We start from the raw sequence: 25,463 nt of genomic DNA on the forward strand, positions 1-25,463 counted from the left end.
TAGCGCTAGAGTCGTTCATCATCGGCAACTCTCGCGCCTACCTTATGTACTAGTATTACTATATGTAAAGTTATATCGGACAATAAACTAGTCTTATCAAACGTGTTAGTTTTCACGAAGGACAAACACCCAAAAAACTCCCTAAAATACTATAGTTAGTATGTACGCTGTCTGTCTGACATTAATAATTTTCGTATGTAGAACGCCTTGTTACTATGCCTTTCGCGAAGTATAGAAGGAACATGAAGTGTATAAGGTGTTTCAAAGGTGTATGAAAACATAAGACACCGGAAATATTTAAGTAGCTTTTGTGTACCTGAAATCGTATCCGTGGTTTTTCCACAGACGGTCCATTATTCTGAGCATCTGCAGTGTAAACATGTCCTGGCGCAGGTCGTCGCCGATCTTCAGTATTATTCTGATATCGGTCCCTGTCGAGTCCACGTTCTCGAAGTCTAGCATCAACGGACGCATCTTGCTGTCCATCACGCGACATCCGTCCGGCCTGGAGAAGTTACGTGATTATTTCAAATACCCTACATACAGTAGTATCGACCGGATCGAATCGACCACCAATCGGTCGGAAGTCGACCGAAAACGGATGCTGTGTCTTGGCTGGTTTGAAGTCAGTCACAACACACCCGCTCGCTTTATCTGTCGTCACCCGCTAGACCCCAGGAACAATGGCTTTGTCACTCGTGACAAACTTCAATCTGGTCATGATTTGGCGACTTTACTTTACTTATGTATTAGATTATGTCTTTTTGGTCTAGTAGCACTATGAAAGGCTTAGGCTAAATTGCTAGATGAGGCTACACTTTGTATCACGATACGTTTTTATTTTAGACGCGAGTCGTCTTCGCTCTTAACCATTAACTACATCGGTCATTAGATCTTTGGAAGAGAAATAGCAGGGAAGCTGTCAATAGTCTTTTATATGAAAACAGACCGGAGTAACAAGGATGATGATGTTTATGTCGGATTTCCTGCGGTGTAAGGAGTTATTAGGCTTGTGCTAAGGACTCTTAAGTATACTGACTTGATCCTCTTGCATATGAAGCTAGGGTTGAGCGGCGACACGAAGTCGCAGAGCGCGTCGACGCAGTGGCGCTCCTGCAGGTGCTGGTGCAGCGTGCTGCGCGCCTTCGAGATCTCCTTCTTCTTGCGGATGCACTCGCTCGCCGCTGGCAAATAAATATCCAATCAGAATCGATTGTAATAGCAATTTATGTACTTGGCGCCTATTTTTTCACATTTGAGTACACGTGTTACTTGTCTAATTATTAACGAGTTAAGCTGTCTGAATTGCACCTCTATAAATGGTAATTCAATATGGACTATTTCTGTAGCTTTCTGATACTGTTGACGGATAACGATCACTAATACGCAATGAAATAAACTTTAGACGATTCGATTAATTTAAATAACCTATTCGAATGTTACGCTAATCGATTGTGGGCTGTCAAAATTGATAAAAAAAAATCTCTATATACGTACATTTAAGCTTCTCGAGACAATTGATCTGCCTTTTCAGATTTTTGATGTGCTCCTGCGAGCCGCGGCAGTACGCTTCGAGCATCAGACCAAACCTGACTGACACGGAGGGCACGCGAATTTCGGACCTGAAAAATCAATAATTATTCTTTAGATATGAAATCAAATAAGAGAAACAAGCACGATGATCATTTAATGATGAATACGATTTTAACAAGGCAGACAAACAAGAGAGTCAACCGATGTTAAATGTTTCATAGTCATATTGATGTTTCCAGAAAAAAAAAGCTATACATGGCTCTACAACTTTGAATATTAATATTTAATACTTATAATTCACTTGGGATTATAAAAACATACCTTAAATGCCAAAAGAGGTAATGTCCGATCGCCATGTTCTTGAAAGCTCGTTGGAGTAGAAATATGGAGAGGTCGCACATTAGGAACGACTCGTGCTTTAAAGCTTGCACGAGTTGTAACAGATAGAGTAATAGATCGTTGTCACTGTAAAGGACAAGAATGGTTAAAGTATGTCGCTATTCATTTATTTTATTTTTTTACTCAGTCAGTGTATATGTAAAAATGAAAAAAAAAATCAAATTAGTTTGTTACCCTCCGTTTGTTTATGGTTCTCTATACAGTCATTACCAAAAATATATATCAAGCAGACAATCTTTTCATTGTATATGTTTTAATTTTAGATGAGTTTGTTTTTTGCTACATTAGAAATAGTCGGTCAGTGGGGGTGGTGTGTGTGGGGCGTGTGTGGGGTGTGTGGGGTGTGTGCGGGGCGTGTGTGGTGCGACCTGATGTTGCGCAGACAGTTGACGGCGAAGGCGCGCACGGCGGCGTCGGCGTAGGCGTAGTCCAGCAGCTCGAGCGCGCACTCCACGTGCAGCGCGGGCCAGCGCGCCAGCAGCGCGCGCACGCGCGACCACTGCGCGCGCTCGCCCCACTCCACGCACGACAGCAGCTTCGGCAGCAGCTCCGGCCGCTCCGCCAGGAACCGCTCCCTGCGCACGCCACACGCGCCACGTATACACTCAAACTCTCTCAACAACAAACAACTTTACAATTACATCATTTACCTCGATACAATAAATTGTTACTACAAAACTCAGATCTATTTTACACTACCACCAGTTCGAAAGCAGCATTTATACCAAAAAAAAAAGACAAGAGTGTCTAATATTGCTTTTTTCAAAATCAGTTTAAAATATAAAGTAGATACATACAGTGTATACTACAAAACAAAATGCATTAACTTACTCTCAATTAATCTTAACACACCATGAAATAATCAGGCGCAAACCTACCCGATAATCCAGTTCATTATAAACTTTATTCTTTTTCCATTCATCACTAATAAATGAACATACCTCAAGGCCCAGATATCTTTCTTCTCCTGCTCGTGCATTTCAAACATGGCGTCCTTTTCAGCTATACAACGCAAGCCCTCGAAGTCTCGACACAGCATGTCCACCGCGTCCGGCGTGGAACTCTCTATTTTCTCCGCGTAAGCGATCACTGTCTCTTGTTTCGGGAATAGAATTGGATACTGACAGTCATAACTGAAAACAAAGCAAATTGAATTTTGAAAAACCAAATCATTGAAAATCTTGTGAGAACATAATATTATAATCATACAGACATAGAATCCAAGCATAAGTATTTACTTTCTACATCTGAAAACTCATAATTAAGAGCTTGAACGCACTAAGATTGTATAAAAATCGGGGAAAACCTCGGCGCAGGAGTCGGTGATGGGGTTGGTGACCACGTTACCGAGCTGGTGCGGGAACATGTCGTCGCCCCGTATACTGTACACTGTACCCCGGAACGGGTCATGAGCAGCGCAGTACACTCACTTGGAGAAGAGCACCTGCAGCTCAGCGCAGGAGTCGGTGATGGGGTTGGCAACCACGGTGCCGAGCGGGTGCAGGATCATGTCGTCGCCCTATATACTGTACACTGTACCCCGGAACGGGTCATGAGCAGCGCAGTACACTCACTTGGAGAAGGGCACCTGCAGCTCAGCGCAGGGGTCGGTTATGGGGTTGGCGACCACGGTGCCGAGCGGGTGCAGGATCATGTCGTCGCCCTATATACTGTACACTGTACCCCGGAACGGGTCATGAGCAGCGCAGTACACTCACTTGGAGAAGAGCACCTGCAGCTCAGCGCAGGAGTCGGTGATGGGGTTGGCAACCACGGTGCCGAGCGGGTGCAGGATCATGTCGTCGCCCTATATACTGTACACTGTACCCCGGAACGGGTCATGAGCAGCGCAGTACACTCACTTGGAGAAGAGCACCTGCAGCTCAGCGCAGGAGTCGGTGATGGGGTTGGCAACCACGGTGCCGAGCGGGTGCAGGATCATGTCGTCGCCCTATATACTGTACACTGTACCCCGGAACGGGTCATGAGCAGCGCAGTACACTCACTTGGAGAAGAGCACCTGCAGCTCAGCGCAGGAGTCGGTGATGGGGTTGGCAACCACGGTGCCGAGCGGGTGCAGGATCATGTCGTCGCCCCATATACTGTACACTGTACCCCGGAACGGGTCATGAGCAGCGCAGTACACTCACTTGGAGAAGGGCACCTGCAGCTCAGCGCAGGGGTCGGTTATGGGGTTGGCGACCACGGTGCCGAGCGGGTGCAGGATCATGTCGTCGCCCTATATACTGTACACTGTACCCCGGAACGGGTCATGAGCAGCACAGTACACTCACTTGGAGAAGAGCACCTGCAGCTCAGCGCAGGAGTCGGTGATGGGGTTGGCAACCACGGTGCCGAGCGGGTGCAGGATCATGTCGTCGCCCTATATACTGTACACTGTACCCCGGAACGGGTCATGAGCAGCGCAGTACACTCACTTGGAGAAGGGCACCTGCAGCTCAGCGCAGGGGTCGGTTATGGGGTTGGCGACCACGGTGCCGAGCGGGTGCAGGATCATGTCGTCGCCCTATATACTGTACACTGTACCCCGGAACGGGTCATGAGCAGCGCAGTACACTCACTTGGAGAAGAGCACCTGCAGCTCAGCGCAGGAGTCGGTGATGGGGTTGGCGACCACGGTGCCGAGCGGGTGCAGGATCATGTCGTCGCCCTATATACTGTACACTGTACCCCGGAACGGGTCATGAGCAGCGCAGTACACTCACTTGGAGAAGAGCACCTGCAGCTCAGCGCAGGAGTCGGTGATGGGGTTGGCAACCACGGTGCCGAGCGGGTGCAGGATCATGTCGTCGCCCTATATACTGTACACTGTACCCCGGAACGGGTCATGAGCAGCGCAGTACACTCACTTGGAGAAGAGCACCTGCAGCTCAGCGCAGGAGTCGGTTATGGGGTTGGCGACCACGGTGCCGAGCGGGTGCAGGATCATGTCGTCGCCCTATATACTGTACACTGTACCCCGGAACGGGTCATGAGCCGAGCGCAGTACACTCACTTGGAGAAGAGCACCTGCAGCTCAGCGCAGGAGTCGGTGATGGGGTTGGCAACCACGGTGCCGAGCGGGTGCAGGATCATGTCGTCGCCCTATATACTGTACACTGTACCCCGGAACGGGTCATGAGCAGCGCAGTACACTCACTTGAGAAGAGCACCTGCAGCTCAGCGCAGGAGTCGGTGATGGGGTTGGCAACCACGGTGCCGAGCGGGTGCAGGATCATGTCGTCGCCCTATATACTGTACACTGTACCCCGGAACGGGTCATGAGCAGCGCAGTACACTCACTTTCAGAAGAGCACCTGCAGCTCAGCGCAGGAGTCGGTGATGGGGTTGGCAACCACGGTGCCGAGCGGGTGCAGGATCATGTCGTCGCCCTATATACTGTACACTGTACCCCGGAACGGGTCATGAGCAGCGCAGTACACTCACTTGGAGAAGGGCACCTGCAGCTCAGCGCAGGGGTCGGTTATGGGGTTGGCGACCACGGTGCCGAGCGGGTGCAGGATCATGTCGTCGCCCTATATACTGTACACTGTACCCCGGAACGGGTCATGAGCAGCGCAGTACACTCACTTGGAGAAGAGCACCTGCAGCTCAGCGCAGGAGTCGGTGATGGGGTTGGCAACCACGGTGCCGAGCGGGTGCAGGATCATGTCGTCGCCCTATATACTGTACACTGTACCCCGGAACGGGTCATGAGCAGCGCAGTACACTCACTTGGAGAAGGGCACCTGCAGCTCAGCGCAGGGGTCGGTTATGGGGTTGGCGACCACGGTGCCGAGCGGGTGCAGGATCATGTCGTCGCCCTATATACTGTACACTGTACCCCGGAACGGGTCATGAGCAGCGCAGTACACTCACTTGGAGAAGAGCACCTGCAGCTCAGCGCAGGAGTCGGTGATGGGGTTGGCGACCACGGTGCCGAGCGGGTGCAGGATCATGTCGTCGCCCTATATACTGTACACTGTACCCCGGAACGGGTCATGAGCAGCGCAGTACACTCACTTGGAGAAGAGCACCTGCAGCTCAGCGCAGGAGTCGGTGATGGGGTTGGCAACCACGGTGCCGAGCGGGTGCAGGATCATGTCGTCGCCCTATATACTGTACACTGTACCCCGGAACGGGTCATGAGCAGCGCAGTACACTCACTTGGAGAAGAGCACCTGCAGCTCAGCGCAGGAGTCGGTGATGGGGTTGGCAACCACGGTGCCGAGCGGGTGCAGGATCATGTCGTCGCCCTATATACTGTACACTGTACCCCGGAACGGGTCATGAGCAGCGCAGTACACTCACTTGGAGAAGAGCACCTGCAGCTCAGCGCAGGAGTCGGTGATGGGGTTGGCAACCACGGTGCCGAGCGGGTGCAGGATCATGTCGTCGCCCTATATACTGTACACTGTACCCCGGAACGGGTCATGAGCAGCGCAGTACACTCACTTGGAGAAGAGCACCTGCAGCTCAGCGCAGGAGTCGGTGATGGGGGTTGGCAACCACGGTGCCGAGCGGGTGCAGGATCATGTCGTCGCCCTATATACTGTACACTGTACCCCGGAACGGGTCATGAGCAGCGCAGTACACTCACTTGGAGAAGAGCACCTGCAGCTCAGCGCAGGAGTCGGTGATGGGGTTGGCAACCACGGTGCCGAGCGGGTGCAGGATCATGTCGTCGCCCTATATACTGTACACTGTACCCCGGAACGGGTCATGAGCAGCGCAGTACACTCACTTGGAGAAGAGCACCTGCAGCTCAGCGCAGGAGTCGGTGATGGGGTTGGCAACCACGGTGCCGAGCGGGTGCAGGATCATGTCGTCGCCCTATATACTGTACACTGTACCCCGGAACGGGTCATGAGCAGCGCAGTACACTCACTTGGAGAAGAGCACCTGCAGCTCAGCGCAGGAGTCGGTGATGGGGTTGGCAACCACGGTGCCGAGCGGGTGCAGGATCATGTCGTCGCCCTATATACTGTACACTGTACCCCGTGAACGGGTCATGAGCAGCGCAGTACACTCACTTGGAGAAGAGCACCTGCAGCTCAGCGCAGGAGTCGGTGATGGGGTTGGCAACCACGGTGCCGAGCGGGTGCAGGATCATGTCGTCGCCCTATATACTGTACACTGTACCCCGGAACGGGTCATGAGCAGCGCAGTACACTCACTTGGAGAAGAGCACCTGCAGCTCAGCGCAGGAGTCGGTGATGGGGTTGGCGACCACGGTGCCGAGCGGGTGCAGGATCATGTCGTCGCCCTGCGTGTCGTCAGCGACGTGCGTCCACATCGACAGCCGCACGCCGTCAGTGCGCAGCTGCTCCTTGTAATCGAATATCATTGTGTTGGCCCATGTCAGCCGCGTCACCGCCTCCTGGTAAATAAACATTCACTTCAACTAACCCTTTTAAACTGGCGCTGAACTTCATCGTATTCCCAATTACACAATATATTGCTAGGCTAGAGTTGTTCAGATCATTCAAGAATAATTAAGATCTGTTATAAAATACTAGATATAAAATGCTTAGAATCTGAGTGATTGATGATGATAGATGAACCTTTAACTAACACCCCTGTATCCATCCCAAATGTGTGCAACATCCTGTATAAAAACAAATATAAATCTCGATTAATTTTACAGCAAATAATTACGTTATAATTAAAAATAAAAAGATTGAAGTCATCTTTCTTAGTACTACGTAATGTAAGGCTTAAGAAAGGACATTCAGGAGAGGCATTGGGTGTATTGCCTGATATAGAAGCCGCCTTGCCTGGAAGATGATTTAGGCGGTGTAGGCGTGTCCAGAACCTACACCACCTTGACGACCTAACCAGCAGGCATATTGTAGCTCTTCCCTAACGAAGACCTAGTTGCGGGTTTCATAGAATTGTTCTTTTCTGAAAGTAATAAGCATGAAGCCTTCAAATACATGTTAGCCATTTACTTTCAATTACGACAGAACAGAAAGAACAGTGGAAGTAATGGTCGTTACTTTCGGTCGCAATCGTTGTTACGGACTGTCGAAGCTTCAAACTTAGAATGTAGAAATTAAGGCCATAGCAAGACTTTGACTTTTGACCCACGGAGGTAGTTTGTATTATTCGTTCGTATAGGTAAATAAAATTCTCTGGTTTAATATAATAAAAATTCAAGTTACTTTCTATGTCATAGCGACAAGAGTTCCAGTTTAAAAAATTCCGTTTTTAAAAATAATACGTTTTTTTTTCTTAAATTCATATTAGTCGTGTGCTTATGCCTACTAACATTTAAAATGTTTCTATTCAATTAGTGCATGCGTCGTCAATAAAATAGGTAGTATCAATAATTATTTTTACTATTGTTCAGTGCTACGATGCATCATCCACTTGTGGTTCAAAGATGAATTCGCTGTAAAGTTCATACCTATTTAGTGAGATAATACGAGTTTTTGTATACAAGTGAATAACGATACCAGGTAACCGCTCGCTTCACGCCTGATCGTAATCGATACTTTGAGACATTAGATTTTAAGTCACAAAATCCACATAAATTACACTGGCGACAATGTCCAAATAGGAGGAACAAGCTTGCTCAATGTTACTTGACGGTAAAACTGGACATTGCGATGGTACCTAACAACAGGGCTTTCCTGTATAAGATACCTACTACAAGTAGTCACTTGTAGTAAAAAATAGACAAGTATAGTATAGTCATACTATATAAGTGGCGATAGCCTAGTTGGGTGTGGAACGGACTGCCGAGACGAATGTCCGCAGGTTCAAATCCCAAGGGCACACACCTCTGACTTTTCTAGAAAAACATGTGTGTATTCTTTGTGAATTTATCGTTCGCTTTAAAGGTGAAGGAAAACATCGTGAGGAAACCTGCACATCCGAGAAGTTCTCTATAGGAATTTCGAAGGTGTGTGAAGTCTACCAACCCGCACTAGGCCAGCGTGGTGGACTAAGGCCTAAACCCTCTCAGTAGTAGAGGAGGCCCGTGCTCAGCAGTGGGCAAGTATATAATACAGGGCTGATATTATTATTATAGTCATACTTGTCTATTTTTTACAATATAAATAAGATGATAGTCATCGATAAGTTTACCAGAAGCTATTATATGGACACAACTCTATTACGGCACGCGTGGCGCACTGTGTCATGCAATTTCTTATCTTAAAATAACACATACAGAGTTTTTATTAGAAATAAATATGATAAACGCCATCTACTACGGTAGATGGCGTTTATCATATTTATTAGCCTAGCGGTATATCATCGGATTGAAATCAAAATTTCATTCCAAAAAATAGGTCATAGAAAGTTGGGATAATTTTTAGAATATGAATTTTATGCAGTGGTAAGGTTTGATTTAATGCAAATAATTGTATTTTGTACGTTTTATCGTGATGACTGATTTTAGCGAATCATGTATGACAAAACGCGTGCATTTGCCAACACTGGTTTTGTTATTAAAACGTGCTACTTCCACTATTTTTTATGTTCCGTGTCATTTACGTCTACAGACATAAATCTAAATAGACGACGCGAGTTGCTCGATACGAGAACCCAGCGTGGCGCTTTTCTTGTCTGATGTGACGTCACAAGATCATTATATTTATAGGAATACTCCGTCCGCGTGACATCGATTTAATCGATTTTATTTTAATATTTCTGATTATCGGTTACCATGGAAGGTCGTCGGCATGTCACCCTAAAGCCACCCATTTGATTGAAATTCGAATCTATACCAGTATACTGGTCTCCAAGATACAGGCTTTGGCTAGTTTGAGGCCCCGAGTTAAATAAAGTTTGAAAAATTCTGTGTAAGCACAAACAATTTTTATGAATATGTCAGCCTAATGTGAATAATATTATGTTTTCGTTTAAATTTGTGCCAAAAATGAGTGAATGAGTGAATGAGTTACTAGAACTAGAATTTGGATTCCTTTTTTAGACGTTCGCGGATATAAAGGGAACATTTTTAAAAAATATATCATTCGGGGATATTCTCAGAGACAAATAAACTAGATTTCAGATAACTTTACTTCTTGGGTGTGCGTTTCAATGGAGCAGCATTTATATTTCAAAAGCATTCATTTTAAATATAATATTTAAGTAAAATAAAATTACAAAAATCTTGAAAGGTCTTTTAAATTAAATGATTAATTTCAATAAGCTCGTTTTATGAATTCTATGTAAATTATCTTGGTTAAAATTCCTATCGAATAAAAAATCTCTTTTGGACATATCTTTTGGCATAGGGATAGATTATAGTCAGAAATAGCACATAGATTTTTATCCTGGGAAAATAAGTAGATAGGCTTTTAGCCCGAAAATACTTTTGTCATTAGTCCGTTTACAAAATAGATTAGAATCGAGAACAGTATATCTACTAACTGCTTTATTTAAAAGAAAAAAAACACCTCGAAGCAATGATTGACAATATAGATAATTTATTTTCATTGCGTGTTTAAACCCTACGATTGTAATTAAAATCGGTAATGTATTGTGCAATACGTACCCAGTTAATAGTTGTTATGGTAACATCACACCAAACACTAACCCCCCAATTTTGTGCGTGCAAATGCAGGCCCATGTATGGGAGAACATATTGTCGCGGCCGGAGATGCACACTTCACTGTTTGCTTCCTCGTAATCTTAGTAAATTAAGGCCTTAACAAGGTTCAGAACACTTCTCATCCCTTTTCCTCGTGCTTTTGTATTCATTAAGATAGAGGTAACCTGTCAACCATTAGCCCCCTTGAGGACCCCTGTAAAACTGTAGTGATCAACCTGTATCTCCAGCCCATTCCCCCAAAAACAGACACTATAATTACTTACCAATGAAAAGAAACTTTAGTACTATTCCACCCATTTTTTGATTATATAGTTCTTTATATTATAATTTTCTCCCGACGTTTCGAAGACTTTGCAGCCTTCATGGTCACGGGGGGGGACTGAGGTGTTGTTCATCCGCAAAGTCAAAGTTACAATATCTACCTACATTTTTTAGTTGTTGGTGCTCCGCAGAATGAGCACACAGTGTCTTGATGTTTTTTTTAAGTTTTCAGTGATGTGACTTATCTAAGATACAAGTATTTGAAATACAGATACAAGATACAAAATACGTATTTTCATCTTGTATCTAAAATACTTTTTTAGAAAGGATTTTGTATCTTGTATTTAAATACTTTTGTTTAGTATCTTAGTATTTTATAAATACTTTTTCTGATAAAATACTTTAGAAAAAGTAGAGATTATTTGGTGTCGTTTATAAAATTAATGCGTAGAACTGACCGAGCTGTTCTTGGACACTATACTTGAGGAAAAATTAATAGATAGCGACTCTTTCTTTCTACAAATTTCACCGGCTGTTATGAATAGTTATGATTGATTTGAAATCAGTTATTTTTCGTTTACTTTTGTGAAATTGGAGATCGTAAATATGGAAACGTAAGCTTTATTTTATTCAGCTACTTTATCTATTTCTATACTATATACTTCCTTTCGATCCGATCCGTTTTTTTTTTAATGAAGTGGGTACCAAAAGAGCGTAAAGAATATGTAAAAGAACTTATACTGACTGAAACACGAAAAATAAATTGATCTGAAAAAACAAGAATCTGATATTAAATAAGTGAAAGGATGAATCTTATTACATCTTTTTAGCGGATTCTGATTCCTCTATTGCAAGTGGCGAAAACACGGGGTCTCCTGCCAGCGCTGCTGACTTAGAAACATTGCAATACCTTAATAATAAATACATAAGCCTAAAAAGCTTAAATACTTACACTACAATAAAAAAAATAAATTTTAAAATACACTTGTTTGCCGAGCTCTGCCTCTGTGGAACGACTTTTTTCTTATGGGGGTATGATCATGTGGCCTCATCGAAGGAAAATGAGTGATAAGATGTTTGAAGAGCTGGTTTTGTTTAATCTAACTTAAAATTAAAAATAATTATTCTTGTGATCTATAATGATGATCTATAACAAACAAATTTAAATTCAAATGTTATTTTCTTACAAAAGTACTTGTATTTTTAAAAAGTATTTATAAGATACCTATTTTGTATCTAGTATTTCAAATACCTTTCTCGAAAGTATTTTGTATCTGGTATCTGAAATACTTAATTTAAAAGTATTTTGTATTTTGTATTCCAGATACTTTGTACAGGGTATTTTGTACATCACTGTAAGTTTTATAGTTCAGTTCAATTAGACATGTTATGAGTTTAGATTGACATTTGATGCAAATGACATTGGAGCGAGGACTAGGAGCTGATTTTAATAAACGAACCCAATCTTAAATTTCGAACCGATCCAGAGATTATGGCAATGAAAATAAGCCATTTATAAGCATGTCGAAAGAACATCATTATAATTTTCGTAATAGATCATAAAAGAGTTATTATTTATTAGGATCGTTTATTGAAATCGGCGGTAAATGAAAAAGCGTCAAAAATAGTGATGTAACAAATATAGGTTTTTTTTAATCTGCTGCAGAGATATAAAATAACAATAAAAATGATGGAAACATCGTTCTCCACAGTTTAGCTTGACTTAGCTTTGTTGGCCTGCTGCCGCCTTCGAACACAAATTCCTTAGACTTTAGTTTCATTTTTTTTCATTGACAAATATATTCGCAAAATAAGCGCACAATTTTTACGAACACGAACATCAAAATCATGCGTGTATTCGTTACATCACTACGATGGGCGTCAGCCACCCTTCTTACACATTAAATACTCGCGTCAAATTCTATTTAGATTTCTGACTGTGCTTATCATTTTAATAAGACAAATGAGATGATGAGACATTACCAGATACACTTACGTTACCATGGTAAAACTGGGGCTCCGAACATTCACTTACCGGGAACCATTGATCATCTAGTAATACGAACATTGTTAACAACCGTAGAGAAATCCTATCTCTATGATTTATCGACTTTTTTTTTCATGGATAAATCGCCTTGTCGCTCCCACCATTGGGTGAGTTGAACGGTTATGTTGATTTCACCGGTTATACAACCTAATGTTGCCACTCAGAAGTACCTATTGCATCACCCGAGTGAACATTGGACCGAGTCCCTAACCCCTGTATAGCCCACACCGGCATACCAACCAAAACCCGCAGTCGCCTTCTTCGTATGAGCCGAAGAAATCCACCACAGGTTTTAGTTGGTATGCTGGTTTATTAAGTATCCATAAAGTTAGGAAAATACAATAAACATCTGATCCATTGCAGTCAATAAACTCCAAAAAAAAAAACGATTTAAAATCTAAAACTGCAGCATCACAATCATACCTTATTGGAATCCTTGCCACGCCTCTTGGACTTGACTTTGGTGATCTCGTAAATGCCGAAGCACAGCCGCGCCATGCGAGGCAGGTTGTGGACTTTGATGGCGAAGGTCAACTCCTGGTCCCAGGTGGCGACTCCTTCCTTGCTGATGTTCGTCACGCGTGTCTTCTGCACCTCGCATAACGGTTTGCCGCCGTGGAATATGCCGGCTTGGCACACCACCTGTATGTCAACGTATTAAGGTTTAGATTATAGTTAATTAAATTGATTAGCCTGTATTGGTCAAATAAAGTTAACTAACAGTTAAACACTGCTGCTTGGTGGTAGAAATAGACATTGCGGTGGTACCTACCCAGGCGGACTATCACATATGAGAGACCTACCACCAGTGGTTATTCTGATACATATCCAAGATAAAATAATAAGGCCAAAAGTATTCGTTTATGGAATTCCTTCTCTGGGCCAGTTTTTCTCACCTCAGCTGTCCGACCTGGGTCCACGTTCAGTCCGCACACACTCTGCACCACACATGTGTAGTTGTGATGAATATTCCATGAGGACTCGTTCTTTTTCCTACGCATCGTGTTGGAGTGTTCTGACGTCAGCCGCCTTCGCTCCGGCATGTATGGGATGTCGCGGTTTACTGGAACGATGCAAATATTTTAAGGTCATTTTTACAAATGCTAGGGCACTTTGAGAAGAGTGTATAAAACATGATCTACAAGAGAGGACTTCATCATCATCATTTCAGCCGGGAATCGTCCACTGCTGGACATAAGCCTCTCCCATTGAGCGCCATAGGCACCGGTTCTGGGCCGCCCTCATCCATCAGACTCCGGCGACTCTCACCAGGTCGTCGGTCCATCTCGTGGGGGGCCTGCCTACGCTGCAAGAAAGGACTTGCAAGTAAGTTTTTATAATTTATTTTCCATACCTAATTGTAATTTAATAGTTATCAGTAAGTTATTTTTGTTATCTTGTATTCATTGTATTTGTATTGTTCGCTTTCTTCTAATATGTATTAGCTTTTGGTGGAAACTTTTCTAGATTTTGTTATTATTTTTCTATGTGTATATTCAGTTGTAATTTTTCTGTGTGTTTTCCAAATACTAAATAAATAAATATAATAATATATATATTACATAGTATCAGTTTATATTATAGTGTATATTGTATCACTTTTATAAACTTTTGTTTTCTCTTTCTTCCGTGTTTAAGCATGCCACTTGGAGTAGCTAAATATTTATTAAGATCTGTATTGATACGTTATACCAGGTATCAGCAGAATTAGCAGCGTTTTGTTCCTTGGAGCAAAGCATATTGCTTAACTGGAGCCTGATTGCGGCTGCAATATCTTACAAATGGACTTGTCTATTGCCAATGTATATCTTAAGTAATACTGTGTGTTAATTGTAGCTCAAATAAACTTTTTTTTATCTATCTATCTAAATAAAAGCTATTAATTTTAAAAGGTTACGAAATATTGTCAATTGTTTCAAATGTGGGTAGACATTTAAAATACATATGTGTTTACATTGAATTCTTCCGACCCATGAATTTGTCATGCTTCATTTGCACAACATAACCCCGACTCACGTGCCAGCGGCAGCTTGTCGATGCTGACAATCATCACTTGAGGCACGCCGTCTATCGACAGCATCTCCTGGATGTACAGGAACTGTATCAGCGGGTGGTCTCCGAACAGATACTCCTCGCGGCCGCACACCTTTAGCACGTAGTTGTGCGCATGCTCATTGCGCCGGTCGTGATTCTTCGCCAGCTTCAACAATATCATCTCTATGTGCTGCTGGGCGGTCTGCGTCGCTTCCACTTTCGATGAGAACGACATCTAATGAGAGATAAAATCCTGTGATATTCTTTCCTGTTACATTATAAAGAAACAAAAACCTCACGCTTTTAACATCGCATGTGCAAGCAGGAAAGAGGTGCAACCAAGGCACCCACTTTTCACCATGTGTGAGATAGTCTATCACCGCATCGAGCACAAATTCCGGAATTCTCTCTGAAACTTTTTTTACTTTTTTTTGCAAGGCAAAGTGACTGCACCTATGATAAGCAGAGAGGGGTTGATAGAGTAAAGAGAGATGATAACCTCTCGCTAATCGGTAAAATTATGTCGGCCTATTTGAATCGGGTAAACACAGATTGACCCCATATGGTATAAAATAAAAATTTTCCCCATAACAAAATTCAAAACAAATCCACACACTATTTCCTCATGTTATATAAATACTCATTTACCTAAGTTAATACGATGACGCCTGCAAGTCGTTTAATGCAGGATAGGCACTTTTGAATTCTCTTCAATGTTTTATTTGCCGGTTGATGATTCACATTTGTTATAAATATAGAATCATAGAAATTACTTGTTACTAGCTGATATTTTTTTTTTCATACGGGCAGGGCACTGTAACGCCGCTACACCAAATGGTAAGTGGAGTAACGAGAGATGACTACCCCTCGTCAGTCGACACAATTATGCCGGCCTGTTGGAATCGCTATAGCCATTATGACGGGTTTTAATACCTTGTGTTCGGTGGTCGCTATCCGGACGGATATAAAATATATCCTACCGCCGCATTTTACCACCACACCAGCAACCTACTGCCAATTAAAAGTTACCACTAAATAAATGTGAAGCTCACGGTTTTACGTTTATAACCATTATTAATCTATAATTGCGTATTATTTGTTAACCCGAACAATTTTAAAATTATAAAATAACGAGCATATTATTACTTAGTATTTACATGGACAATGTTGATTAATAAAATAATAACATTTCCGTCACGACATAAAAACTGCTTGATTTAAATATTTATTTAAAAAACACTCATTTTTGAAATTGACACATCAAAATATGACAATCAGCACTCGTCAAAAACTTATTGACAACAGCATAAACTTAACTATTGAGGTAACAAAATGCTAAAATCTCACTTCGACCTTCGAAGGGACGATGTCGAAGAAGGAGAAGTAGAGGCGGAGGAACACGCGCCACCAGAAACCGTACCCGAAGAGGAGAAAATATCATATCCGGAAAGGAAATTGAACAAGTCTGAAGTCAGCATCAGGCTCAGCATGTTGGGAAAGACTGCTGAAGGAGACGGGTGCGTAATGCTCCAATAGAATACGAATAGCCCCCTAGGTCTAGTGAGTGTAAGTTTTTAACTCTAGTGCACTAAAATTTGCAAATGTTATATGAGAATCGAACAGGTAATAAGCCCGAATTTGGAATTATTTCATATCTAATAAGTAATTTATATTAGAATCGCACCTATCGCATCACGAGATAGACAGTTTGTTTGGGAAATTGAGTAACCACTACATGCATTTTGCCCTACATCTGAATACAGTTATATGCAATTTAATTTTCAGATACACATATTTAAAGGCGACTCTAACTGACATGAAGTTAACGGACATTACTGCGATAAAGAGCTTCAAACATTTACAATTCCTCAACGTATCCAACAATTTCTTGGACCTGGAGGCGCTGCAAGTTATAACACAGCTACAGTTTCTAATACTGATCCAAGCTGACAAGAACAATCTCTACTCAGTCGCTCTGAAGAAGATGAAGTATATGCAAGTGATGATTATGAACAATAACAACGTGAGCAGCGTCCACGATGTATTCCAACCAGAACTGAGCACGCTAGAATTGGCGTACAATAAAATACAAAAAGTTCGCTTCGACAGCAAAATGTCCAACATCAAATGCCTAGATTTCAGATACAACATAATAGACGACATCGGCGATATAAATTTTCCAAACTTGGACAGTCTGTATTTGGCAGGAAACAAGATAACGAGCTTGGTCGGTATAGAGAAATTGGTTAATTTGAGGATTTTGCACGTCAGATACAATCCCATAAGGACGTTGAACGGATTTGTTCCTGAACTGAAAAAACTACAGTACATAAACTTAAGAAATTGTAAAATTGCTTCTTTGAAACAAGTGAAGAAACTTAAGGCAAGCTTACAAACTTGATAACGTACAAAGTTCTCGATGTTTTAATATCGATCCAATCAATCAATAAATTTTGACGGCATCTCTGACGACGGTAAATGCTCAAGGAAAACCGCATCAAAATTGACAACTTCCTAATGAACATCGAAAACTACGCAGTTTGTTAGAAAATCAGTTTTGTAAAATTAGAGAACAGTAATTAACATAAACTATCGTGCCTGTCACTGTAATTATATTGCGTGCACTGTGATTATCATACTGAGGTCTCGGTTTCGTATCCCGGATCAGCCCGAATCAGAGTTAGGAAATGTATGAATTTAATCAGATTACAAATTTCGTGTTCCAAAAATCACACGACATTGTCAGTATAAATATAAATACTAGGTGAGGTTTGCGGCTTCGCTCGCGTGATAATTGTTTTCCAGGATAAAAGTCCCGCTGTATACTTTGACAGATTAAGAAATAACCCATATCCTTTCTTGTGGTTTAAACTAACTAATAAAGTTCATCAAAATATGTTCAGTCGTTTAACCGTGAAAGCGTAACAGACTTTCGCATTTATAAATGAGTATCAATTATATTACAGGTTCTGAAGGCACTGGACACACTCATCATAAAGGGTTGTCCGTACATGGGTGGGACGGGCGAGGAGACAGCGGAGGTAGGTGCTGAAGAAGAGGACCCAGAGTTGAGACTCGAGGTGTTAGCGTCGCTCCCTAGACTGAAGAGATTGAACAAGAATGTCGTGTCGCCTGAAGAAAAGTAAGCATGATCTTTGTTTACAATATTAAAGAAACTAGTAGATTAACTGACGACAAATGATCACGACGTCTTACGAATGACTAGTAATGCTAGTCAACAGTACGGGATAAAGATCATTGATGATTTTTTTGACTTTTGGCATTCTTACTCTCACTGACCACTAGAATGATAATAACTCCCATGTTGAAGATACTGCGCTATCGCCATTTCACAAAGTTTTAAATCCTTTCTGTGAGCCTGCTGATCCAGTTGGGATCCAACAGTTAGTAATATATTTGAAACTCTTATAATATTAATTATTGTGGTTTTATAGAAATGAAGCTAAAGAATTAATGAAACAATGGCTGGAAGAAGGGTTCAAAGATGAAGAAGATGTTGAAGAAGAAGAAAATGAAGAACAATCGAACGCAGAAGATTGATTTTCTCTAACATAGCATTACTAATAATAAAAAACATAAAACAAATGCAAAAGTTACTCAAAATGTTTGGATATTAAAATGTTCGTTAAAAGTAAACCGAAATAAACTGAAACCGCTGAACCGATTTGAAAGATATTAGGCACATGGATAGACCTTGTCCTGGATTACCATATAGGCTACTTTCTATCCTGGCTCAAACTACTAGAATTCTTAAATCAATTGTTATTAACAAATGGCGCTAGCGTTAAGAAGGCGCTCTGGATAGCTGCAGTTATTTAACGACTTGTAGAGGGAAAGCGTTTCACTCTCGCGAGGCTGCGAACACCCAGTTACTAATTTAAATGTTGAAAATATTAAAACGCATTCTTTATAACCGCAAGCACATTATTATACAGTCTATAACCAAACTCGTGTGACTCATATCAATAACACGAAAATATTCCCTGCCGTTTATTTATATTTCATAGTTTACAAATATTATGTAGTCTTTAGTTTTGTAATGAAACATCACAGTTACAGTTTAAACATTACAAAACATATTTATTGTAAAATGATTTTGGTAATTGCTACATATTACCGATGACATAACATAACTTAGTTTTCTCTTTTGAATTAGGCAATCGAGGTTTAAGTTTCCTCTTTTTTTATTGAGATAATTTATAATATTCAATTAAATGATGAGACGAGCTAATTGCTAGCGCGGCGACTGCCCATTAACTGAAACAACATCATAATAGCAGAACTTCGAATTCTAAAGCCGAACGTGGTACCTACTGACCTACTATGAAACATGAATTGAGTAAATATCAGCCCTATATTATACACTGACCCACAGCTAAGCACGGGCCTCCTCTATTACTGAGAGGTATAACGCCTTAAGTCCACCACGCTGGCATAGTGAGGATTGGTACATACATACATACATAACATCACGCATTTTATCCCCGAAGAGGTATGCAGAGGCGCAACTAGGGCACCCACTTTTCGCCAAGTATGTTCCGTCTCATGATGTGATAAGGGGCGAGCCTATCGCCATATCGGGCACAAATTCCAGACTCCGGGCTGATACTGAGCAGAAAAACCCAAATATCACTTTGCCCGACCCGGGATTCGAACCCAGGACCTCAGAGCGCTATTGTACCGGACGTGCAATACAACTACGCCACCGAGGCAGTCAGTTAGTGAGGATTGGTAGACTTTACAAACCTCAATATTCCTATAGAGAACTTCTCAAGTATGTAGATTTCTTCACGATGTTTTCCTTCACCGTTAAAGCAAGCGACAGTTCACAAAGACTACACTCATCATTCCACACCCAACTAGGCTATCGCCTAGTAAGCGGCGATAGCCTAGTTGGGTGTGGAACGGACTGCCGAGACGAAGTCCGCAGGTTCAAATCCCAAATGCACACACCTCTGAATTTTCTAAAAAAAATCATGTGTGTATTCTTTGTGAATTTATCGTTCGCTTTAACGGTGAAGGAAAAACACCGTGAGGAAACCTGCATACCTGAGAAGTTCTGTATAGAAATTTCGAAGGTGTGTGAACTCTACCAACCTGCACTAGGCCAGCGTGGTGGACTAAGGCCTAATTCCTCTCAGTAGTAGAGGAGGCCCGTGCTCAGCAGTGGGCAAGTATATAATACAGGGCTGATATTATACACACATTATTTATAGGATTGGGATTTGAACCTGCGGACATTCGTCTCGGCAATCCGTAGCACACCCAACTAGGCTATCGCCGCTTTCATGAAACATTGAATCTCATTAATTACCCTAGCTACAATATCATTCAGACCAAAACACTATACAGCACAAACAACCGCATTGTATTTCTACGGACACCCACCCATCCAGACAGAATCCATTACAAGAGACATACCACCTATTTCTAGACTTACTCCTAGACTTCACAATAAAAGCAAACGCACGAACAAAACGCAATACCCAATCGGCGAGCATAAACAATATTCTCAAAGTCATACAGACAAATTGGACATATTTTATTGGTGCGGCGCGCAATGAAACTGTCAAAAGTCCGTCTGTACGTTTAATTTATTGAATTAGCTTGCGAATAGAGAATAACACATTGCCTTGTCATTGGCAGCGGTTACGCGAAGCGCCGGCCACATCGTCTAGACCGGTCTACGCTATTTTTAGTAACTTCAGCTGATCGGTACGCTTGTTTCAAGTCTACGTGTTCGTCGCAAACAATTTTTATTACTTCATACAAATGTTTGGCAATTGTCTGAAAGTCGAGATGTAATACGATATATATCAACGCGGTAAGCGCATTCCCGTGTTTAGGCAAAAAATGTAATTCAAACCCGACAATTAGAAAAACAAAACATAATTGTTTTTCTTTATGTTAAACAATTTGAGTATTGTAAGTTATTACCGATAGAAGACTAGAAGAACGGAAAGACAGATACTTCACCTTTGTGTACACGTGTTTATTCATTTTTATTTAATAATGCTCGCTTTGGCGATGAAGAACGCCGTAAAGACATTTATGCCGAGAGTTCTTCGTAAATAATTCGGTCATAAATAAAATATATATTCGCAGTAGGCTAGCGTGTTAACCCCATACAATACTCGCGGTCCTAGCGTGGTCTTTTAGTACAAGTGTAGTACTCAGTGCGGTAACATATATAGGACGATATTTATATAGAAAGATATAAAACAAATCGTTAACGCAAAAATAACTTTCATATTTAAGCATCGTCAATATTTCTACATACAATTAACTCAGTATTTTATTTGTAATGACTATAATAATTGAAGGTAGTTTCTCTTTGTTCCGCGTTGGATCGTCTCGTCACAAAACCTTACTTACAAAACTTTAAAATTTGATAAGATATCCTGCTTTAATTAACTATCCGATTTAAATCCGCCAATCAGTAATCATAATTTACAAAATCTATCATCGCAAACAGCAGTTTTATGCGAAAACATACTAAAATTACAATAGCAAACTATCGTTTATAATTGTATCTAACAATGTAAGATCAAAATAAACTCCGCAAACACCCCTACCCACTCATCTCACAATGGCGTGAGTATATAAAACTCCATTAACACTAAAAGATCAAAGTAACAACAAATCCATAATGTTGGCATCGTAAATCGAATCACTCGCCAGTGGGTCACGGAGGCGGGCGAACAAAATGGAACGCGACTTCCGCTGTCTAGCTCACAACACGGTTCCTACAAGATCTTCGGCGTTGCCACACTGCTTCCGTTTACACTGTGTAATTCATATCCTGTGTGGTAATAGGATAGCAAGCAGATGTAGAAATATTTGGAGAATTGAAATAAATCATACAAAATAGACTTAACATCTCGTGTCTCAGGATGACGAGCGCAGTGGAATACCAAACAATACTTTATAATTCAGGGTGTTGATGGTGTTTGTGCTGTTTATTGGCGGTCGTATCGCTTACCATCAGGCGAACGGCGGAGTTGACGTACTGTCAATCCCGACGCACTGACCTTCCGACCTAGTACTTCACAATGTCGCTTCGCATATATGTGCCTTACAAAATTTTCCTACGCCGGCATATTAAGGTGCGTTGGGGTTAAATCGGACGCTTCTTCAACGTGTTAAACAGTGTTCTCGAATTATTTTTTTACAAGAATTCTATATGAGTTATCATAACGAATTATTAACTTAGCTATATGTTATTAAATATATTAAATGGTATATATTTTTTCGATTCCTTAAATATAACAGTTAATGTTTTATAAGGCTTTAAAAAAGTACCATACTTTTAGAAATGTGTGAGAAAGATAGGACCTTCACAGGTATAGTTCGGACTACTCTCTAAAACCGTCTATGTTAAAGGGATTCTAAAATCCATAAAAAGAGTATATTCTGATCTAGATAGTCATTTATAAACATTCAACAAAATTTTATAAATTTCGTAAGATATTTTTAGAAGCGAACTTTGTTTTTTTAATAGTTCTAGGCATACGATCTTATCCCACTTGAGTGACACTGTAGAATTTTTTTAAAATATTCGAAGAAATTGTACCTACACGTTTAAATAAATAACAAATAAACAAAATCGATCATTCACCTGAGCTAAAAAAAAATACATAATTACTGAGTTCAGACGTTTTCGTGTATAAATTTTGACACAAACTTGCAATATTTTACAAGTGCTAGATCGAACGATTTTTATCCGTTCTTTGACGACAAATAATTGTATGCGTAAAGATCGGATCTCAGGGAATATACGTGTTTCGTTAAATTTGAATAAACAAGTCACAAGATTTATTTCTTTTATGATACTACATAACTACAAAATTAATTGAAAACAGTAAATACTAAATTAAAATTAGGCAAATTCTTGCATGGGGTTAATCCGGATCTGCCAGGGAACGACGAAATGCCGATATTCTGTTTGTTAGCACCGTATACATTATTTACTTGACGGATTCACTCAAGCGAACTAGTGGAACGTAGGGAACAAGACGGGGTCGCTGGTAGTGTTGTCCGAAAACAAAAATTATAACACAATAGCGAGTTATTTGATTTATAAGATGTTACACCTCCTACGATCTTACCCCAACGCGCTTACTTTATCCCCGAATGGGTATTGCAGAGGTGCTACTAGAGCAACCACTTTTACCCATGTTTGTTCCGTCCCATGATTTGATATCGCCAAATCGCATTTACGTCGGCATATCGAATAAAAACCCGCCATTATCTTCAGTTTATTAAGAGCAGTTCAGGGGTTCTATATAGGGAACCGCAGAAATATTAGTCTGGTCAGCAACGTTCACCAAATGCCACAAAGAATTGAACATCCGTACACAGCTAATTACACTGTGTATTGAAACAATGGAATAAAATGGTTGTCTATTACAAATCATGCGGTTTACGCCGCACGCTGCGGGAAGATATGCATAATGCATTTTATTATAATACTAGCGACCCGCCCCGGCTTCGCACGGGTGCAATGCTGATACTAAATACACTACAGAAAAACTGAACGTTGTATATAAAAACATAGCGGCCCGCTCTTGCTTCGCACGGGTATAACATAACAAAGTAACAGTATTTCTCCACTATTTAATGGATGTTATTATACATATAAACCTTCCTCTTGAATCACTCTATCTATTAAAAAAACCCGCATCAAAATCCGTTGCGTAGTTTTAAAGATTTAAGCATAGAAAGGGACATAGGGACAGAGAAAGCGACTTTGTTTTATACTATGTAGTGATATAAATAACAGTAACCGCAACATCTTCATCATAGTGTACTTTCATACAAGCGCTTTTAAGCAACGTCTACATCTTATTTATATTATTATATAAAGCTGAAGCGTTAGGTTGTCATTAAAATTTTATTATTTTTAGGATTTTATCGTGGTTTTTAATATTTGTTTGTTTGTTTGAACGTGTTAACCTTAGGAACTACGAGTTCAAATTATTTTAGTCGAGGAAGGAAGGAAGCCTATTTATCGAAAAAAGCCATAGGCTATGTAACATTACGCTGACCAATAGGAGCGGAGCATCAATGAAAATGTTGCAAAAACGGGGAAAATTTATACTTAATATAATCAGTGAAAAGAGAGAAAACTGAATTTTATGCCTATTTATATTTTGGTTTACTTAATAATATGTTTATTTTTGTAATTGTTTGTCATATATACACACACACACACTTACAACTTTTATCCCAGAAGGGGTAGACAGAGGCGCAACTGATGTACCCACTTTCCACCATATGTATTTCAACCTATCATGTCATAGAGAGCGAGCTTGTCGCCATATCGGGCACCAATTCCATATTCCTATATCACTGCCGTACCTAGATATCGAACCCAAAACCTCAGCACTGCAGTCGTACCGCAACGCAACTACGCCACTGAGGCAATCATATTATTTGTCCTAACAATATAATGTGAGCAGCATAAATAGCTTTTTGTCCATTCCTGTATCGGAAGAGGCTAAGGCTTTATTAAAAAAATATTTTGATTTTATCAAAATTAAGTAGGCACGGGTAAAAGTGGACGTACGGAGCGACATAGTCGCGAAATAACGACCAAGTTCCTTAAATAAAAAATTAATAAACAAAAAAGAATAACAATAAAATCTTTCTTTCATTTCCTTCTTTATTTTGTAAAGCAAAAGTATAGCCTTCGGCCGTCATAGCTAAACTAAAGCCAAATAAACAAAACAAAGCAGACCGCTTAATCGATGCGAGTGCAGTAGAGTTCTTGAGAGGTGACGACGCAACTGCAAATTCCGGTATACAAGGTAGCCAATAGATTGAACACTGATTTAGGTCGCTGGAGTTATTGATTGCAAGGAAAATGCCGCATGCACTCGGTCTGTATACTTTTTATATTCGTGGTTGAGTAAGGAAAATCTAAATTACACGTCTAATTTGGATGCGGTAATGTTTATTTGGTTTTATTGAGGATAAATAGAAGTTCCATCTTATTTCTTCGAAGTAGTTCAGTATTTTTTATGCGACTATTGTAAGCAACAATTTTATTGAGGATAAATTGTTCGTAGTTTTATTTCTAAACTTGGTTTTGATGCCGCTTTCGAGAGTTCATTGAGGAAGGTTAGCTTTGATACATTAATGTTTAATATAAATATAGTACCAAACATCATATTCAGATACGGTTTTCGCTAATTGGGACCACGTTTGACATTTCTGATTTAAATTTATTTCACTTTTATTAATGATTTTATTCTTTACTAGTGGTAGGTATTTCATATGTGAGAGTTCGCCTGGGTAGATACCACCGCAATGTCTATGTCTGCCGCTAAGCAGCAGTGTGTAGTCCATGTTGTGTACCGGTTTAAAAGACATTGTAGCCAATGTAACTACTGGACATAATGAGACTTAACATCTCATGTCTCAGGATGGCGAGCGCAGTAGAATACCAAACAATCATTTATGGACGGTCTTATCGCTTACCATCAGGCGTACGGCAAACGGGTCTCGTTATTCAAAGCAAAAAAATATCAAAATGTACATACACCAATAATCTTTCTATCTGCATAATTGTAAGACAACAATAACCTCGAAGAAGACGAC

The 25,463-nt window shown here is 41.0% G+C and overlaps 2 protein-coding genes across 9 annotated transcripts in view; one reads left to right on the forward strand and one right to left on the reverse strand.

Annotated features, from left to right (window-relative positions):
* Positions 1–25,463, reverse strand: part of LOC115451258 (phosphatidylinositol 4,5-bisphosphate 3-kinase catalytic subunit delta isoform) — a 48,068-nt gene that overhangs the window by 14,965 nt on the left and 7,640 nt on the right. For all 8 annotated transcript variants that reach the window (XM_037439688.1, XM_037439683.1, XM_037439682.1 and 5 more), the window contains 10 exons: positions 14,823–15,075; positions 13,703–13,869; positions 13,230–13,448; positions 7,110–7,312; positions 2,874–3,065; positions 2,301–2,507; positions 1,855–1,998; positions 1,498–1,622; positions 1,040–1,184; positions 317–505 (listed from right to left, as the gene is read on the reverse strand). In XM_037439688.1, the coding sequence (XP_037295585.1) occupies positions 317–505; positions 1,040–1,184; positions 1,498–1,622; positions 1,855–1,998; positions 2,301–2,507; positions 2,874–3,065; positions 7,110–7,312; positions 13,230–13,448; positions 13,703–13,869; positions 14,823–15,075 (1,844 nt within the window). The remainder of the gene's footprint in view (positions 1–316; positions 506–1,039; positions 1,185–1,497; positions 1,623–1,854; positions 1,999–2,300; positions 2,508–2,873; positions 3,066–7,109; positions 7,313–13,229; positions 13,449–13,702; positions 13,870–14,822; positions 15,076–25,463) is intronic.
* Positions 15,856–18,464, forward strand: LOC115451272 (leucine-rich repeat-containing protein 23-like). The gene is made up of 4 exons (XM_030179526.2): positions 15,856–16,357; positions 16,626–17,223; positions 17,807–17,982; positions 18,296–18,464. Exons 1-4 carry the CDS (start codon positions 16,173–16,175, stop codon positions 18,399–18,401), a joined length of 1,065 nt encoding a protein of 354 aa, XP_030035386.1. The 5' UTR covers positions 15,856–16,172; the 3' UTR covers positions 18,402–18,464.

The sequence above is a fragment of the Manduca sexta genome, chromosome 17 (assembly GCF_014839805.1).
Source record: "Manduca sexta isolate Smith_Timp_Sample1 chromosome 17, JHU_Msex_v1.0, whole genome shotgun sequence".
In the NCBI taxonomy this organism is placed as follows: domain Eukaryota; kingdom Metazoa; phylum Arthropoda; class Insecta; order Lepidoptera; family Sphingidae; genus Manduca; species Manduca sexta.

Excerpts from the sequence above, each read along its gene's own strand:
- LOC115451272 (XM_030179526.2), top strand. The coding sequence starts at position 16,173 with ATGCTAAAATCTCACTTCGACCTTCGAAGGGACGATGTCGAAGAAGGA. Across the intron at positions 16,358-16,625 it reads AAGACTGCTGAAGGAGACGG|ATACACATATTTAAAGGCGA; the intron begins GTGCGTAATGCT and ends TTTAATTTTCAG. Across the intron at positions 17,224-17,806 it reads AACAAGTGAAGAAACTTAAG|GTTCTGAAGGCACTGGACAC; the intron begins GCAAGCTTACAA and ends ATTATATTACAG.